The following is an 18,992-nucleotide window of genomic DNA, read 5'->3' on the forward strand; positions in this document are numbered from 1 at the left end:
CCCCCAGTGTCTGCAACAGGAAGTTCTGTTGACTGCATGCAGTGGCACATCCTTTAATCTCAGGACTTGAGAGGCAGATGCAGACAGAGATCTGTGAGTTCCAGGCCAGCCTGGTCTATGTAACGAGTTCTAGGACAGCCTGGGACACAGAGTGAAACACTTTTAAAAAACTTTTTCCCTGCACAGAGCAGATCATGGAAAACCAGAGACCTGTAAGAATCTGACTATAAACAATGTCCTTTTTTATTTTTTTTTTGAACCTCTTAAATATTTACATGAAATAAAAGATGGTAAAATAAATTTTAAAAATATTGTTTTATTTTAGATTTTCTTTTTTTTTTTTTTGTAAAATTTGTGTGTCTGTGTATATCTGTGTTTGTAATACTACATTCCGTTGCCCATGGAGGCCAGAACAGGACATCAGATCCCCTGGAGCTTGAGGTGGTTGTGTGTCATGGGTAATGACATGGGTGCTGGGAACTGAACTCAGGACCTCTGGAAGAGCAGCCAGTGCTCTTAACCGCTGAGCCATCTCTCCAGCCCCTCTTATTTTTCTGTTAAATTATTTTAGATTTGGTTGGGGATTTGGCTCAGTGGCAGAGCGCTTGCCTAGGAAGCGCAAGGCCCTGGGTTCGGTCTCCAGCTCTGAAAAAAAGAAACAAAAAAAAAATTATTTTAGATTTATTTATTTGTATAAGTGCTTTGTTTATGTAATAATTTGAATAAGAATGGTACCCATAGAGTCATATTTTTATTTTTATTTATTTATTTTTATTTACATGAGTACACACACCATCACTGTCTTCAGACACACCAGAAGAGGGTATCAGATCCCATTACAGCCACCGTGTGGTTGCTGGGAATTGAACCCAGGACCTCTGGAAGAGCAGTCAGTGCTCTTAACCGCTGAGCCATCTCTCCAGCCCTAGATTCATATTTTTAAATGTTAGGGAGTAGCAGGTGTGTGGCCTTGTTGAGGAAGTGTGTCACTGAGGGATGGGCTTTGAGGTTTCCAAAGTCCTTGCAGGCCCAGGGTGTCTGCCCACTGCCTCTCAGCTACTGCTTTAGTGACATGCTTTCCTGATGGCTACCATGTTTCCTGACAACATGGTCATGAACTCTAAGCCTCTGGCACTCTAAACTCCCAATAGACTCCTTTATACGTTGCTCTGCTTGTGGTGTCTTATAGCAATAGGAAAGACACCAAGTGCTAGGATGACAGGTATGTGCCATCGTACATGGCTATATTTCCTTAAAAACCTTTTTTTTGAGACAATGTTTCATCATGGAGTTCTGGCTAGCTTGTAGCTCCTTATGTAGACCAGGTTGCCTATGAACATGGAGATCTGACTGCATCCGGAGTGCTGAGACTGAAGGCATGTGTTACCACACCCGCTGGGAACGTTTTTAAAATTTTAAGGGCTAGAGAGTAAGAGCAATTGCTGCTCTCTCAGAGGATCTCAGTTCAATTCAGCACCCACATCAGGCACTGGACAACCTCTGGCCACCCCCAGGATCTGATGCCCTCTTCTGGCTTCTGCAGGCATCTGCACTTATGTACACACACACACACACACACACACACACACACATACACACACACACACACACACAGAGCTTTTAAGACAAAGATTTGCCTATGCATGTGGTGAGGCAGCTGGTCACACAGCATCCATTGTCCTGGCCTCTAGCACACGGAATGCTGGGGGTGGGCCTTTCCTCCTCAGCTTGATCTAGAAATTCACAGTTGTAAGCCAGAGCTTCATCTCCTACATGACTCTAGATCCTGTGCAGCTGGCAGTCAGGATCAGTCACAACCATCTCAAGAAATCAAAGCAAGTGGGACTCAGTATGGTGGTGTATGTACACCGTGTTCCCCAGCACCTGTGTAGTGAGGTTTGAATGAGGATGTCTTAAGGGGCAGCAGGATGGCTCAGTGGGTAAAGATGCTTGCCACCAAGGCTAACAACCTGAGTCTTATCTCTGGGACTCGTGTGTGGGACTCATGTGTGGGACTCGTGTGTGTGTGTGTGTGTGTGTGTGTGTGTGTGTGTGTGTGTGTGTGTGTAAGCAGCAGGCCATCGAACTTCCAGAGAAGTCCTCTGTTTGTACCCATGCATTTATACACATACCCACACACTAAATAATAAGTTAGTAAAAATACGTAGGTGCCAGAGAGATGGTTCAGTGGTTAAGAGCACTGACTGCTCTTCCAGTGGTCCTGAGTTCAATTCCCAGCAACCACATGGTGGCTCACAACCATCTGTAATGGGATCTGATGCCCTCTTCTGGTGTGTCTGAAGACAGCTACAGTGTACTCATATATGTGAAATAAATAAATCTTAAAAAAAAAAAAACCAAAAAACAAAAAAAGGGGTTGCTCTTTCAGAGGACCCAGGTTTGTTTTCCAGCATCCATATGGTGCTTTATAACGATGGGAAACTCCAGTTCCAGGAAACCCTATGCCTTCTTCTGACTTCTGTGGGGACTAGGCACAAAGGTGGTGCACACCTATCCATTTAGGCAACACACAAATCTTTTAAGATGTAAGTTGAAATGTAGCTTTAAAAAAAAAAGACAGAAATACTAGGGTAGCTGAAGATATGGTTAGTTGGTTAAGGGGTTCTTGTTGCTTTTCCAGAGGACACTAGTTCGGTTCCCACTTACATTAGGGGCTCATTAAGTGCTCTTAACTTCAGCTCAATGGCATCTAACAACCTCTTCTCTCTTCTGCAGGCATTGGCATGAGCATAGCAGACATTAAAAAACATTAAAAAACAAAAAAACCACCAAATGTCAGGCTACACCCACATCTGCAAGCAATCAGAACACAAATCTGTTTAACAAGCATACGGGGTGGTACTAACGCTGCACATGGCATAGTACTTTGTTGTGTGCCTGTAGCCTGTACCCTTCTTCCCTGGAAAAGTTCAGCAAACCCTAGGCATTAGTAGAGGCTGCTAGAGTAGAGGGGTTAAGACAGTGCCTAGGTTTGGCCAAGCTTTGATTCACAGACCCAGACTGGGAGGTGCAGGGAGCTGGAGCCCAGCGGCCCAGAAGGGAGGCCTACTGTTCCTTGGGGTCCCTGCCTTATAGGAGCCTCTGAAGCTGGGGGCTCATTTTGTCCACTCCAATCAGGAGATGCATATGAGGCCCCGCTCCCGGACCGACTAGCTCGCCCACTCTGGACTCACTACATCCACGAGGCTCGCGTCCAAATCCCCGGTCCCCACAACAAATCTACTCCGGACAACTGAGGTCGAGGCTGCGTCTCTTCCAGACACTTTGTGCTTTGGGCCCCGCCCTCGAAGTCACCGGGTCTGGCCCGCTCGGGTTAAGCTATGAGCCAGCGCCTTCCCCATAAAGGCTCCACCTCCAGCCAGAATCGCCCCGCCCTCTCCGGGGGGCAGACCATGATCGAGGCTCCGCCTCCTTACTGCAAAACTCTCAGGGGAGGCCCTGGATTCCCATCTGCGCACGTGTACTCTGTTCCTGTGGCCTGTCATTGCGCTGACTGTGCTGCGCGCGCATCGCATCCCTCCTCCGTACTAGTGCGCAGGCACGGCCCCGCCTCCGTTCCTTTGGCGCTCGGGAGGCCGAGTCCGCACGAAGATGGCGGCTCCACTCCTACCCCTCTCGCAGCAGGTATGGTGCTGGGGCCCGCCGCGGGGTGGTGCGGACGGTGGTTGCCACGAGAAGGATAAGACGTCGCGGAACCGCGGCTCCAGGGGACCGCGGAGGCGCGCGCTGAAGGCTCGGAAGGCGGAGTGGCGGGGGCCGGGCGACTCTGAAGGTGACGGGCCGGCACGGCCCACGTAGTCTTGAGCCTGGCGACCCTCCGAGCGGCTGCGAAGAGGTCATGGGGCGCGGCCGCTACGCGTGTCTGCTCTGCCTGGAGCCTGGCCAGGATAGGGGGGTGTCCTACGAGTCCCGTCGCGCTTCGTCCCCGCGGAGGCGGGCGAGGGCGGTGGGCCCAGCCTCCAGTCTTTGTCTCCCGCAGAGTCGGGCGTCGGGGCGGGTGGTGTCTCGGAGTGGAGTCGCTAGAGGATCCGGGGCACGCCCGCAGCGCCTCGGGCCGCCCAGCTCTTCTTACCCGGGGCGCTGCTTCCGCTGCTCTGCGCCAGGCGAAAAGGGCGAATACTACGCCCCCAACGGTGGGCACCGGTCTGCGTCCTCAAAGTCCCTGGATGCTTTTCCTAAGCCCCAGGGACGTACAGAAAAGCCGTGAGAAGGCCATTGTGCTTCTAGCAGAAACATTCATTCATTCTTCAGCCCCTCTCTAACGTGCTTGAGGTCAGGTGCTTGGGAGCTAGCTCAGCAGTCTCCTACTGACAGAGTCTCTCTCTGGTCTCCTGAGGTGACACCCATAAGAATTAGAAAGTACTCCTGTCCTGCTAATTTGCCAAATTACCCGTTTGGTCCCCACAGCATATGATAAGCACTTTACTAGAATCGTCTTTCACAGGATCATGGTTACCAGTGAGGAAGCATTTTATAATCAGATTTCGCCCTAACTCTACCAGAGAGTGTCCTTGAAGCAAGCTTCTTAGCCTCAGCACACCAATTACCTCATTTGGAAACATAGAGCTATAAAATGCATTAGCAGGAACACTGTGGAAAGCACATTTTGCCTAACACATTGGAAGCTCTTTTGTTAACATCAATAAATTTGGGTGTTTGGGACTAAGACCACAGCAAGTATGAATGTCAAAACTGTTAACTGCTTGGCAGACTGATGTACCCAGGTCACAGTCTGAAGGAGAGGGAAATTCAGGGTGATTAAGTCCTGGAAGAACCAGCCACACAGCAGCTTTGTCACTATATTAACATGTGGAGACCAGTGGTTATTAACAATTACAGCACCTGTGATTGTCCTCTGTAAATGATTAAGGACCAGGCAGATAGGAGGTTCGTATTGAGGTGGAGCCTTGCAGGGTAACCCAGGCTGGCTTCCAATTCCTGGCCTCTGCATCCTCCTGCTCCAGGCTTCCAAGTAGTTAGAACTTCAGATGCATGTGGCCATGCCTGGACATAAGATGTCATTGTTAGTAGGCAGGTACTACTACTGTGTAGGCTCGGGGGAAGGAAGGGATGTCTCAAGCCCATTTAAGGAACACATGCTCGATCGAGGTTGGGGATTTAGCTCAGTGGTAGTGCACTTGCCTAGCAAGCGCAAGGCCTAATTTTGACACTAGCCATAATCTGGGTTTTTAAAAATTTGGGCCATGGTAGTAGCTGATGGTTATTGAGTGCATAAGAGTTGGTTACTTGCTGTCAATTTTTTCTCAAACACCACAATATCAAGGAAGCAGTTCTTGGCCAAGCATAATGTTGACTCTCAGCTAGCACTCCAGTAACAGAAAGTTCTAGGCTAGCCTGGGCTCTTGGTAAAATAGTTACATACTGAGGTGACAGATGTAAAAGCACAAGTCAGTTTCATGAGATTTACCTTGTTAGAACCTTTCGGAACAGAATCCTGATTCTCTTCCCAATTTCTGACTTGTCTACCACATGCTCTCCTTGGTACCATGATATGGTCAGTTTTCTGTTCCTTACCATAACTAGCCGTGTCATCTATCGTGGTGTCCCTGAGGGCTGTTCTTCTTTCTGAAGGACTCCAGCCTTTTCTTTTCCTCTGGTTCAGCTCCTGGTTCCTTCTCTTCCTTCAACAAGCAGCTCAGATATCATGATGTCTTTCCTAGTTGTGGCACACAGCCATGTGTGCCTCATATAGCCCTACAGCTCTCTCTCTTGGTCCACAGGACACAGCTCTCTCATGGTCCACAGGACATGCTTGCATGTCTGTCTGCTGTCTGTCAGACCTGTTGCCAGTGGAAAGACACTCAGAAAGTGTCACCTAAGTGGGTGTGGACTGTGACTGCACCTGCAGCAGCTCCCACATGGCCTCCCTGTGTGTCTTCCCTGTGTGGGATGAGCTGTGGATGGCAACAGGAGCTGAACCAGCAGTTGAGGAGACATGACCTGTGGTGGCTCACAAGTTCAGGTGCCTTCCGAACTGCTTTCCCTCCACCCTCGTGTTTTTGTGGTTGATTCTTCCGCTTTTTTGTGTTTATTTATTCCTGTGGGGGGGGGGTTTGTGTACCATGGTGCATGTGGTGGTCAGAGGACAATTCTGCATTGGTATTCTCTGTGTGTGAGTTCTAAATCTTTGTGTGTAGCTCAGGCTGGCCCCAAACTTCTGCTGATTCTCCTGCCTTAGCCTCTAGAGGACTGTGATCACAGACAGTGTCTGGTTGTTCCCTACCTCCTGGTTAGCAGAACTCCTGGCCCAGGACCCCCACACCTTCTTTTACAGGGGCAATGTGTCGACGGTTGGGTTCTGGGTTTCACACATGCTGGGCACTACTTACTGAGCAATCTATGTACGTGTGCGTGCATGCATGTGTGCAGGTCAGAGTACAACCTGAAAGTTGGTTCTCTACTTTTACCATGTGGGTCCTGGGCATCAAAGTAAGGTTGTCAGGCTTGGTGACAAGTGTCCTTGCTGAATCATCTCATTGGTAATAACTTGCCCAAGCTGACCTTGAACTCATGGCAGTTCTCCTGCCTCACCAACCTAAATGCTGGGGCTACAGATGGGAGCCGCATGCTCTGCTTCTATTCCTGCCCCCTTTTCTTAAGATTTAGTTATATATTTGCGTGTGTGTGTGTGTGTGTGTGTGTGTGTGTGTGTGTGTGTGTATCTGCCTGAGTTATTTGTACCAAGTGTGTGCAGGTGCCCAAGGAGGCAGTTCGGAAGGCACCTGAACTTGTGAGCCACCACTAGAACTGGACCTCGATGTGGGTGCTGGAAACTGAACCTAGAGCCTCTGCAAGAGTAGTGAGCATTCTGAACGGCCGAGCCATTTGCCCAGCCCTCTGTGCTTGTACTTGCAGCTCAGATACAGATGTTACTGTTACTCAGGCCCTTAGAGCAAGCCTAACAGCTCATATAGGATCACAAGGGAAACAGGGCATGGAGAATTCTGGAATACCATTTGATTGAGGTATTCTGAACAGAAGGCTGTGGTGTGGAGCCTCCAGCCACAGGACCAGGGAGAGTCCCTATTCCTTTTTCTCTGCAGCCCCATGGGATGTTTCCTATCGCCCTCTGTCTGCTCTCTTCTCCCCAATCCCATCCTGACCTGCCTCTCATACCAGATTGCTTCATTCTCTCTCAGGGTGTTTCGGCTTCTCCCATCTCTCTGTCCCCCTCCTTTCTCTCTGCTCTCTGGTCCCAGCCTCATGATCAGTACTCTAAACCTGCCTCTTTCAGACTCTGGCACTGTCTCCCCCTCTGGGGCCTGGTGGACTCTGGAATCGACCACTTCCTCCACTAGGCAGTTCTGTAGAGCACTGGGGTCTAGGCCTGTTGCACTATCCATCAGTCTTGATTCCTCCTTTTCCTCCTCCTACCACCATGGGATCTTCTAACTACTACTCCCTGGCTCAAGAACCTTCCATGGCTTGCATTCTCCTTTACAGGGGTTAGGTGTACAGGTAGGTCTGGGCCTGTGAGCTAGCACCCCACAGTCTACTCTGCTCCTTTCTGGCCCCACCTGACCTCCTGACTGGCCTTGCTCTTCTGGTCTCATGTCCTGACCCCCGGCTTTCACTCACCAGCAGGCTCTGTTGATCTTGGTGCCGTGGGGCAATGGTAGTCTGATGACTTCCCTTTCACCTCCCTGGACCTGAGATTTCATTCTGCCCATTGCATCTGTGGGTTCTTTGTTCATAGTAAGGGTGCCCTAAGCTATCTAGTTTCCTCCTGGTACCATGTCTTATGTCCAGGGGATTTGATGACACTTTCATGAGCCACATGCCATGATTGTGGTCATGATTGTTTCCGGTGCTGTGGATGAAGTCTAGACCCTTGGCGTGTGCCACGTGGTGCTTTACTGGCAAGGTATACCTCTCAGCCCTGTAAAAAGAATCTGTTTATTGGATGAGAAGAAGCTGAGACCCATAGTAGTCAGGGACTTGTGAAAGTCCCATAGCCATGGTTGTCACATTAGAGTTAAACCATTGATTGCCTCTGTGGAGCCCCCTCCAACCTCATTCTTCCGCACAGCCTTCTTTCTGAATGCATTCCCTAGAGATCTGGCCAGGCTAGTGTGTCTGGAATGCTTGTTGAGGGCCTGGGGGCATTCATTTGTCCCCCCTTGTGCCTGTGCTGTTTTCAAGGCTCTTTTTGAAAGGCTAGTGACTGTGACATTTCCTTGATGGACAGAGAGCAGGGTAGGGACAGATTTGGCCTCTGCTGGAGCTCCAGAGTCCCTGGCTGCTTTGTTGACCTGCAGTGTCTGCTTTTTGCTGACTCCCGAGGCCTTGCAAAGCAAGATCACATGCTTTCTCCCTCAGCCCCAGTTCCCATGCCTGTCTTTGAGTCTGGGTCAGCTGCTCTGAGGAGCCTAGCACCTGCCTTTACAGGAGGTGGCTCTGGAGGCTGAGCTCCACTTTGGCCTCCTCACTTGACTTCACTGGAGCAGCCAGTGTCCCTATAGAAAGCTGTTCTATGCAGCGGGTCTAGATGGGAGCCTGTCATCCAGCATTAGGGAGGCAGAGAGAGAATTTTCTGTGAGTTGGGGACCAGCCTGGGTTACATGGTTCCAGGTGAGGCAGGGCAACATAGTTAAACCTGACTAAACAAAAACAGTAAACAGAGACAGACAGAAAAGAGAGAGAGCATGAGAGAGTAAGCACAGGGTACTTGTGGGCTGGACACCCTGGTCATTGTTGTGGTTGCTAACCATGTAGAGGGGTAAGCTGAGGTCAGAACCATCTGGTCTCTGGCTGGCTTGTGCCTGGCAGCCTCACCTGGCCTGGCTCTCTGACCCAGCTCTTTCTATTGTGGTGCAGTTTCCTGTTCTGGAAGGATTGTTTTCAGGTACCAGTATGGCATTGATGTCACTGACTGCCTGCAGTGACTGTCTCTCAGAGCACCTGCTTGTTGCTTTATACTTTTAAAGAACATTTTTATATTTGTGTGGGTGTGAACATGCCACTACTGTGTGTGGTCAGAGGACAACTTGTAGGAGTCACTTCTCCCTTGTGAATCTGCAGTGTGGGTCTTCAGGCTGGGCTCTGCCTGCTGAGCATCTGTCTGTCTGTCTTTATATTCTGGGTATATTGTGTGCATTTTGGGGGAGAGGGTTAAGACCAGTATTTTACCCAGTCTGCTCCTGAACTTGCCGTCCTCCATCCTCAGCTACCAAGCGCTGACCATACCTGACTTCCGCCCCTCTTTGTCACTGTGAGTGACTTAGGGATGGCAGGAGGAAGGTGTTTGGTAAATAGCACACTGGTGTGTGCCTGGACTGCAAATGAATCCTGGACAAAGCTGATGGGTGGCTGCTTGTCCAGAGGCTGGCCTGAGGCCTCAGTGGTTACAGGGGGAGTGACACCTAGTCACTGTCCTCAGGTAGGGCCACAGCTTGCCACTGGACAAGGTAGTGGCTCCAATGGTCCATGGCATGATGGGTTCCACTCCCTGTGGAGTTTAAGTCATTAGCCATAGTAGCTGATGTGGGCTTTGAAGCAGCTCTGCTTGGTTTTGCTGTAGGAGTGTTGGGCTCTGAACCAGAGCCCCCTTTATGTATCCCAGACTAATGCTTTCCTTTGCTCTCCATCCCCAATGATCCCAGCAAGGTTCCAATGGCACAACAGTTGGGCCTCAGCCCTTGCTGCCTGCTCTATGGGAAAACTTTCACCCTCTGATTCCAGCCCGGGGTTGCCTCTTACTGACTGAAAGCAGTGAGAGACACCAGAAACCCTGCCTGAGAATGGCTGCCCCATCTGCAAGTAGCACACCAGGTTTCCTAGCACTACTGCTCTGTGGGCTGTCCCGTGGCCTTTGCGCCTGCACTGTCCTGACTGGAATATCTGTCTCCTTCTCACTGTTCAGCTGCTCTGCCTGCCTCAGCTGGGCTGTCTCAGGGGAGCCTTTTCTCATAAACAGCTGGTGGGATGGACTCTTTGTGCCTTGCTACATGTCTGTTTGTGATTTCTATATTGCAAACTCTCTCTGTGTCTCATTTAAAACAAAACATATTTGAGACAGGCTGTCATAGAGCCCAAGCTGAAACTCCCTGAGCAGAAAATGATGACCTTTGCAGTATGATCTCCCCGCCCCTCTGTCCCAGAGTGGGAATGACAGGCATGCACCACCGAGACTGTTTTCTACCTACTGAGCTATGGCTCTGGCCTTAAGAAATTTATTCTGGGGAGTAGAGAGATGGCTTAGCGGTTAAGAGCACTGGCTGCTCTTCCAGAGGACCTACCCCTAACTCCAGCATCTATGTGGCAATTTACAACTGTCTGTAACTCCAAGATCTGACACCCTCACATAGACATACATGTAGGCAAAACACCGATGCACATAAAATAAAAAGAAATAAATTAAAAAAAAAAGAAATAACATTTATTTTGAGGCAGGCTCTCCCAGTGTGGCTCAGGCTGCCCTCAAAGTTTTCACCTCCATGCTTCAGCCTCCTGAGTAGCTCTGTTCCTGGCTTTGGAGTTCCTTAGTAGAATGATTGATCCATGTTGTATTACCTCTCCCACCCATGCCTTATTATTCATTCTGTATCCCAGGGCGTGGCTGCATGTTCATGGAGCTGTCAGAGGAGTCATGAAACCCTGGGTGGGGCTGGGTGGTGTGCACCGCCGTGGAGCACACTGGATGTGGGTGTGCGGTGTCAGATGTGCAGTGAGGAAGAAGCAGTAGCTGTGGGCCTGTGAGGTGGCTCCATGCATAGAGGCACTTTCCACCAAGTCTGATGATTTGAATCCAGTTCTGGAAGCCACTTATAGGAGAGATTCAACTCTTACAAGGTCCTCTGACTTCCATAGGCACTGTGCCCATGCATGTCCTCTAGTAAACAAGTGAATGAAAGAAGCAGCCATTGGGGGCTGGGGATTTAGCTCAGTGGTAGAGCGCTTACCTAGAAAGCGCAAGGCCCTGGGTTCGGTCCCCAGCTCCGAAAAAAAAGAACCCAAAAAAAAAAAAAAAAAAAAAAAAGCAGCCATTGGCCGTGGTACATACCAGAGACTGAGACCAGCCCTTAAGCTCCTGGGCAGCCACAGGCCACTTCTCACCTCTGCTTTACCTCTTTGGCACAGATGTCCATTGGAAGATGGAGAGGTCCTCATCACAGGGAACCAACCTGCTGTTCCTCCAGCCTCCTAGCCCTTACTTTGTTGGTCCTGGGAATGGAAGCCATCAACTCGCACATGCTAGGCAAATGGCTGAGGATGGTTTTCTTTGCTGGGAAATGTAAAATTGTAACGCACACTCCCTTTGGATTAAGAGAAGCCAATTTTCAGGCTGGTATGTTACTGTAGGATTTAGTAGCATTATTACCCCCACTGGGCGGGATTATCCCCCTTGGCCTCCCCCATCTATTGGGGATCCCAGATGCACCTGTGCTCTGGTGGGGTCTGGCAGGCATTTGCCTCTTGGGGTTGGTTCTCTGGGGGTCTCTGAGGTTGTCCCTATCACTCCTGGTAGTTTTGGAAACTTGGGATAGGAGCTGGGAGTCTGGGCCAAGTGAACCATCCCTGCATCCCTGGGATGAAGCCCACTTGATCATGGTGAATGATCGTTTTGATGTGTTCTTGGATTCGGTTTGTGAGAATTTTATTGAGTATTTTTGCATCAATATATAGGAAATTGGTCTGAAGTTCTTTTTCTTTGTTGGGTCTTTCTGTGGTTTAGGTATAAGCATAACTGTGGCTTCATAGAAGGAATAGTGTTCCCTCTGTTTCTATTTTGTGGAATAGTTTCAAGAGTGTGGGTATGAGGTCTTCTTCGAAGGTCTGATTGAATTTTGCACTAAACCCATCTGGTCCTGGGCTTTTTTTGGTTGGGAGACTTTTATTGACTGCTTCTATTTCTTTATGGTTATGGGACTCTTTAGATGGTTTATCTGATCCTGATTTAACTTTAGTACCTGGTATCTATCTAGAAAATTGTCCATTTCATTCAGATTTTCTAGTTTTGTTAAGTATAGGCTTTTGTAGTAGGATCTGATAACTTTTTAAATCTCCTCAGTTTCTGTTGTTATGTATCCCTTTTCGTTTCTGATTTTGTTAATTTGGATACTGTCTCTGTGCCCTCTGATTAGTCTGGCTAAGGGTTTATCTATCACGTTGATTTTTTTTTTCAAGGAACCAGTTCCTAGTTTTGTTGATTCTTTCTATAGTTCTTTTTGTTTCTACTTGGTTGATTTCAACCCGGAGTCTGATTATTTCCTGCCATCTATTCCTCTTGGGTGTATTTTTCCAAAGCTTTCAGATGGGCTGTCAAGCTGCTAGTGTATGCTTTTTCTAGTTTCTTTTTGGAGGCCCTCAGAGCTATGAGTTTTCCTTTTTAGCACTACCTTCACTGTGTCCCATAAGTTTTAGAATTTCATTAAATTCTAAAAAGTCTTTTTTCTTTTTTTCTTTTTTTCTTTTTTTCGGAGCTGGGGACCGAACCCAGGGCCTTGTGCTTGCTAGGCAAGTGCTCTACCACTGAGCTAAATCCCCAACCCCTGTTTTTGTTATTAAAAACAACATCAGTCCATGGTGATCTGAGAGGATACATGGGATTATTTCAATCTTCTTGTATCTGTTGAGGCCTGTTTTGTGGCCAGTTATATGGTCAGTTTTGGAGAAGGTACCATGAAGTGCTGAGAAGAAGGTATATCCTTTTGTTTTAGGACAAAATGTTCTATAGATATCTGTTAAATCCATTTGGCTCATAACTTCTGTTAGTTTCACTGTGTCTCTGTTTAGCTTCTGTTTCCATGATCTGTCCATTGATAAGAGTGGGGTGTTGAAGTCTCCCACTATTATTGTGTGAGGTGCAATGTGTGCTTTGAGCTTTTAGTAAAGTTTCTTTTATGAATGTGGGTGCCCTTGCATTTGGAGCATAGATGTTCAGAATTGAGAGTTTATCTTGGTAGATTTTTTTCCTTTGACGAGTATAAAGTGTCCTTCCTTATCTTTTTTGATAACTTTTGGTTGAAAGTCGACTTTATTCGCTATTAGAATGGCCACTCTTGCTTGTTTCTTTTTTTTTTTTTTTTTTTTCCTTCGTAGCTGGGGACCAAACCCAGGGCCTTGCGCTTGCTAGGCAAGCGCTCTACCACTAAGCTAAATCCCCAACCCCCTCTTGCTTGTTTCTTGAGACCATTTGCTTCGAATATTTTTTTCCCAGCTTTTTACTCTGAGGTAGTGTCTGTCTTTGTCACTGAGGTGTGTTTTCTGTGTGTAGCAAAATGCTGGGTCCTGTTTACATATCCGTTTGTTAGTCTATGTCTTTTTATTGGGGAATTGAGTGCATTGATGTTAAGAGATATTAAGGAGTAGTGACTGTTGTTTCCCTGTTACTTTTGTTGTTAGAGATGGAATTCTGTTAGTGTGGCTCTCTTCTTTGGGCTTGTTTAAAGAAGATTACTTCTTGCTTTTTCTAGGGTGTAATTTTCCTTGTTGGAGTTTTCCATCTATTATCCTTTGTAGGGCTGGATTTGTGTGAAGATAAATTTTAATAAAAAAGAGGTGTGGGGGTTGGGGATTTAGCTCAGCAGTAAAGCCCTTGCCTAGGGAGCACAGGCCCTGGGTTTAGTTCCCAGCTCCGGGGAAAAAAAAGATTCTATAAAAAAAAAATAAAAAAGAGGTGTGGCCTTGTTAAAGGAGGTGTGTCACTGGGGGTGAGTTTTGAGGTTTCAAAGGTCCATGCCAAGCCCAGTGTGTGTGTGTGTGTGTGTGTGTGTGTGTGTGTGTGTGTGTGTGTGTGTGTGTCTTGTCTCTATCTCCCCCCCCCCCCCCCAATCAGCTACAGCTTCAGCCTCTGCTTGTGTGCTGCCATGCTCCTGCTGTGATGATAATGGGCTAAGCCTCTGAAACTAAAAGCCCTTTTGCTGTGGTCTTGGTGGTTTGTCACAGCAGTAGAACAGTGACTAAGACTTCAGGCTTGCAAGATGGCTTAGTTATTGAGCCATCTTGCTAGCCCGGTTTTTTGTTGCTTTTGTTTTTCAAGGTAGGGTGTTACTGACTGTCCTGGAAGTCAACCATGTAGACCAGGCTGTTCTCAAACTCCCAGAGATTCACCTGCCTCTGCCTCTGCCTCTGCCTCTGCCTCTGCCTCCCTAGTGTTGGGATTAAAGGTGTGCGCCACCATTGCCCCCCATTTTTAAAAAAACAAAAAACTTTTTGAAACAGGCTCTTGAGTAGCTGAGGTTGGCCTCAGACTTACTAACTAGCCAGTGATGACCTTCACCTCTGTCCTGCCTGAGTGCTGGCCTTATTTATGTGGTTGTAGAGATGGGGCCAGGCTTGTGCATGCCAGGCAAGCACTCTGCCAGCTGAACTACTGGACCTTGTTTTGGTGTGTTTCTGAGGCAGGGTCTTAAAAGAGCCCAGCACAGCTGCAGGTCATACTCCCATGACCATCTGTTCCTTTCTGCTTGTCCCTACTGCAAAGATCTGGGATGACAGGACTGGCACGCACGCCTCTGCAGGCCGTGTTCTTCCTTGTGTCTTGGCTTCCCTGTGGGACTTCAGACTGTGCCTCCCTCCTATACCAAGGGCAGTGTGTGCTCCCTGGGGAAACGGCAGGCTGCATCTGCTTTCAGGTGCCTTTGTGTACTCAGTCTCTGGCCACTGACTGCTTTGGTTTTATAAAGTACACTATTGTGGAGCCCCAAGAGTGCATTTTCTCAGGTTACAAGCCCACGTAGCTGTCCAACTCTGCCCAGCTCTGCACACCTGGGCTGTCTTTGCAGCAAGTTAGAATGGAGTGAAGGCCTCCCAGCCTGGGACTCCTGTAGTCCCAGCACTCACTGCCCGCATGGGGGAAGGTCCATTGTCCCACCAGTAAACAGGAGGTAGCATATTGTATTGCCTTGTAGGTGACTGAATGAGGAGCTCAAGGCCAGGCGTGGTGGCGTGCATGTACGACCAGTCATCCCAGCCTTAGGAGCAGAGGCAGAGCTTGCTGAGACTTGAGATCAGCCTGAGCTAAGTTTCAAGTGCTAGATTGGCTGCGGATACATATCCAGAATCCTTGTCTCAAAACAGTCTTCAGATGAAAGTGCTGGATGTGAAACATTGAGTGAGCAGTGAGGAGCGTGGCCTCTCACAGGCGGCTGAGATGTTCTCAGGTATTCCAAGGTGCCTGAGGCTGCCCTTGTCCTGATCTCCCCTGGGGAAATGGTTGGGATACAGGTATGTGCTACTGTGTTTCATTGTGAGCTATTTATTAGGAGAACAGATTATACAGACCTTGGTGGTTTACACTTTCTTTTGTATCTTTTCACCCTGCCATCTGAGGGCTGTAGAGCTCTTAGAATCCTCCAGTGAGGGGCTGGGGGCAAAGCTCAGGTAGAGCTGGCTTAGCATGTGTGAGGCCCTAGGATCAATCGTGGGTACAATAAAACACAAAACAAGCCCTCCTCAAAGATTCAAAAATCTAAAAAAAACAAAACAACAAAGCCAGTGTGCGTGGGTGCAGTGTGGACAGTGCGGGTGTGCAAAGCCAGTGTGCGTGGGTGCAGTGTGGACAGTGCGGGTGTGCAAAGCCAGTGTGCGTGGGTGCAGTGTGGACAGTGCGGGTGTGCAAAGCCAGTGTGCGTGGGTGCAGTGTGGACAGTGCGGGTGTGCAAAGCCAGTGTGTGTGGGTGCAGTGTGGACAGTGCGGCAGAGCTGTCAGGACAGAGACCATTGGGTGTTTTCCACTGTGTACGCTACTCTGGCTGGTTCAAGAGCTGCCTCCTCTCTCATAGAAGGGCAGCTGGGATTATAGCTGCCCTTACACATGCTTTGGACATTTTTTTTTTTTTTTTTTTTTTGGTTCTTTTTTTTCAGAGCTGGGGACCGAACCCAGGGCCTTGCGCTTCCTAGGCAAGCGCTCTACCACTGAGCTAAATCCCCAACCCCATGCTTTGGAGATCTTAACTCAGGCTCTCATGTTTTCCTCCTGAGCATCTCCTCAGCCCCAGAGGTCCAAGATGTAACTATATCTGAAGCTCAGTTTCAGCCGAGCACGTAGGAAGTAGGTATGGCAGGAGCCACCTGGATGCAAAGGCTTGTGAGGAGCCTGTTCCTGGCCAGGCCCTGCCAGGGTTGGAGCTGCTAGGGTATGATCCCTAGACCATCCCCTCCACAGGGGTATTGCCACGCTCTGATTTTCTCCAGAGCTGTGGTGTTTTGAAGTTACTTCAGCAGCACTGTGCAAAACTGTACCATGTCCTTTTCCTGCCATCTTGCCCAGCTGGAGGGAAAGTGAAGGGACCTCAGGGACCTGCATGCTATGGTTTAAGAGGCAAGTGTGATGTCCTGGCCGTGTAGTGGGCTGTGCTCATCTTCATGCCCTGCAGCCTCTTGCCCTCAAAGCCTTGTCCTTGCTCTGGTCCCTAGACTTGTGTGGGTAGTTTGTGTGGCAGCTGTGGGCAAATGGAAGGCTCTGCCCTAGTCTGGGAACTTGTCTTGGGGACCACAGCCTGGATGAGCTAGCTGTGACTGCAGTTTTGTTCAGACCCTGTTCCACAGATTGTCCAAGGCTGTGGGCTGAGGCGTGGATGGTGTCACAATGAACACTTAGGCAACCTGCAGCTGTGGCTTCAGTGTCCCCAGGAAGCAATGGCATAAAAGGAAGTGTGATTCATGTTTGATGTTTACTGCATTTCTTCATCTGCACTGCTCTGCCCCTAGGCTCCCCCTCTCAGGATGCAGTCAGTCCCAGGATTGGAACAGGCTTGAGTGGGCCAGGCTATGGCAGCCTCTCTGAATGTTGAGCCTTGTTTCTCTTGATTGTGGATCTGGCACTTTTGCTTGGTTTAGGTTTTGTCTTTAAACAGGGACCCATCAGTATCATAGGCAGGCCAGACTAAGTGTTCATTTGTTTTTAAAGACAGTCTCATTATGTTAGCCTTGGTGGCCTGGAAATCACTATGTAGACCAGCCTGGCCTCAGACGCACAGAGATCCTCCTGCCTCTGCCTCCCGAGTGCTGGGACTTGAAGACATGTACCACAGACCTTGAGGCAGTGTTGATATAAACTTCTCACAGTGGCTCAGAAGGTCCCTGCATCTCCCCACAGCAGTGTGGACAGCACCCTGCTCTAAGTTACCCTTGGCTCACTCTCTTCACTCAGCCCTGCTGTGTTTTGTGATGGGTGCACAAGGCTGGGCCATTGATCAAGAACAGATTTTTTTCCTGTGAGCTCTGGTGGTTGGGATGGCCATACAGGACACCCATATTTAGATATTTAGGCAAGCAGAGGGGAGTGGGCAGGAACACCCTCCCATGGGAACTCACTTCCAGGGTGACTGAAGCTTCAAGGTATGGGGCCCCTGGCTGAACCAGAAGGTACACCCCCTTGTATTTGGACTTCAGTTTTCCAAAAGTCCCAACAGAGAAAGCCCTTATTTTTTTGACAGGGTAGCACTAAATACCCCTGGCTTTCCTGACTCCCAAGACTCCTGCTTCTGCCACCCCTTCCCCCAGGACTGGAGACCTCACTGCTGCTTAGTGTCTGCGCACTGCGCTTCCCCACTGGGGTGGCTTCCTCCCCCAGATGACTCCCTCCTCCCCATAGAGGTGTCCTATTGAGGCCAGGGAGGGAGGTAATGGGATAAGTGGGAACCTGTGGACTGAAGCCTGGACTGAGCCAGACATGTCCTGTCTGAATGTGGGGTGCCCTTGGGCTTTCTGACAGTGGGAGTGGGTGCTTTCAGCACAAGGCTGTATGTCCTGGAGGACCCCTGCAGCCTAAGTCTGTGCACTGTCAGCTGTTGGGCAGCAGGTAGGGGGCCTGAGAACAGCCAAGTGCATGCTGGTGTCCCAGGTCACATACTAACACTCCCCTAGCACCTGGAGCTTGGAAGGGTGCAAAAAGAAAGAGGGCCCTGCTTCTGCCACTGTCTATGTGAGCCCTCTATGCTGGGGATGTGGGGTACACACATTCTTACTAGAACTGGGGCATATTTGGTGACGGCAAAACATTGTGTATTATCACCTGCACTTAAGAGGCTAAGGCAGGAGACAGACCACTTGGCTTGAAACTGAGTGTGACAGTCCCTGCCTGTATGTATGTCAAGAGCCTGAAGATGGAGGATCTCTAGGACTTTAAGGCTAGCCAGAGCTATCTAGCAGTGTGCCTTGTCCCAACAAAAATGAAGCAAAATGACAAAAGACCAGCCTGGATAGTACCTGAAGAGAAAAAGGCCAAGATGGGAGGTGCCTCTGTGTTGGTGGGCCACATGTCTGTTTATGAGCATTTTGTGACTCTTCTGTTTTGTTTAGATTCCCAGTGGAAACCCATTATACGAGTCTTACTACAAGCAGGTATGTCTAACTCCTATCGTCTTTTTCTTTTTATATTTTAATTTATTTTTCTGTGGAGTCCAGGAGACAAGTCATAGGAGTCAGTTTTCTTCTTTCACCGTGTGGGTCCCAGGGATCAAACTCAGGCTGTCAGGTTTGGTGGCAGGCACCTTTGCCAACCGACCATTTCTCCAGCCCATTATTGCCTTTATTGATGTTGTTTGTGTATGTATGTACTTCTGTATGCATATATGTGTTGGCTCTGGGGGCAAAACTCAGCCTCTTACGTGCAGAACAGCTCAGCCACTAAGTTGTACCTAGCCACACATTATCTTTGTAGTTGAACTTGATCATGCATTTGAAGCAGCTTTCTGAGTACACATGGAGACGGTATCTCTACTTGTAAGTGGATGTGTTGACTCTTGCTGTCATTTTGCAGGTGGACCCTGCCTACACAGGGAGAGTTGGGGCAAGCGAGGCTGCACTGTTTCTGAAGAAGTCAGGGCTCTCAGACATCGTCCTGGGAAAGGTAGGGAGATGAAGCATGGCCTCCTGTATCCCCGCAATGAAAGCAGCTATGCAGACCTTCCCTGGGGCAAGGCCAGGACCCCGGAGCCTCTTAGCTGTAACTGGAGGGTGTGAAGACAGGCCTGGGTGAAGCTGTTAGATCTGCCTTTCCTTGC

At 49.0% G+C, this 18,992-nt stretch overlaps 1 protein-coding gene across 36 annotated transcripts in view; it reads left to right on the forward strand.

Moving 5' to 3' along the window:
- Positions 1 to 3,575: 3,575 nt before the first annotated feature.
- Positions 3,576 to 18,992, forward strand: part of Eps15l1 (epidermal growth factor receptor pathway substrate 15-like 1) — a 172,581-nt gene continuing 157,164 nt past the window's right edge. For 18 of the 36 annotated variants that reach the window (XR_015639463.1, XR_015639462.1, XM_087588596.1 and 15 more), the window contains exons 1-3: positions 3,576 to 3,645; positions 18,289 to 18,330; positions 18,749 to 18,838. Coding sequence is in view for 32 of the 36 variants with exons in the window: in XM_087588596.1 (XP_087444722.1) it covers positions 3,613 to 3,645; positions 18,289 to 18,330; positions 18,749 to 18,838 (165 nt within the window). In the remaining 4 variants the exon portion in view is untranslated. 36 annotated transcript variants of the gene reach the window in all.

Source organism: Rattus norvegicus, chromosome 16 (assembly GCF_021556685.1).
Source record: "Rattus norvegicus strain SHRSP/BbbUtx chromosome 16, alternate assembly SHRSP_T2T, whole genome shotgun sequence".
Lineage (NCBI taxonomy): Eukaryota > Metazoa > Chordata > Mammalia > Rodentia > Muridae > Rattus > Rattus norvegicus.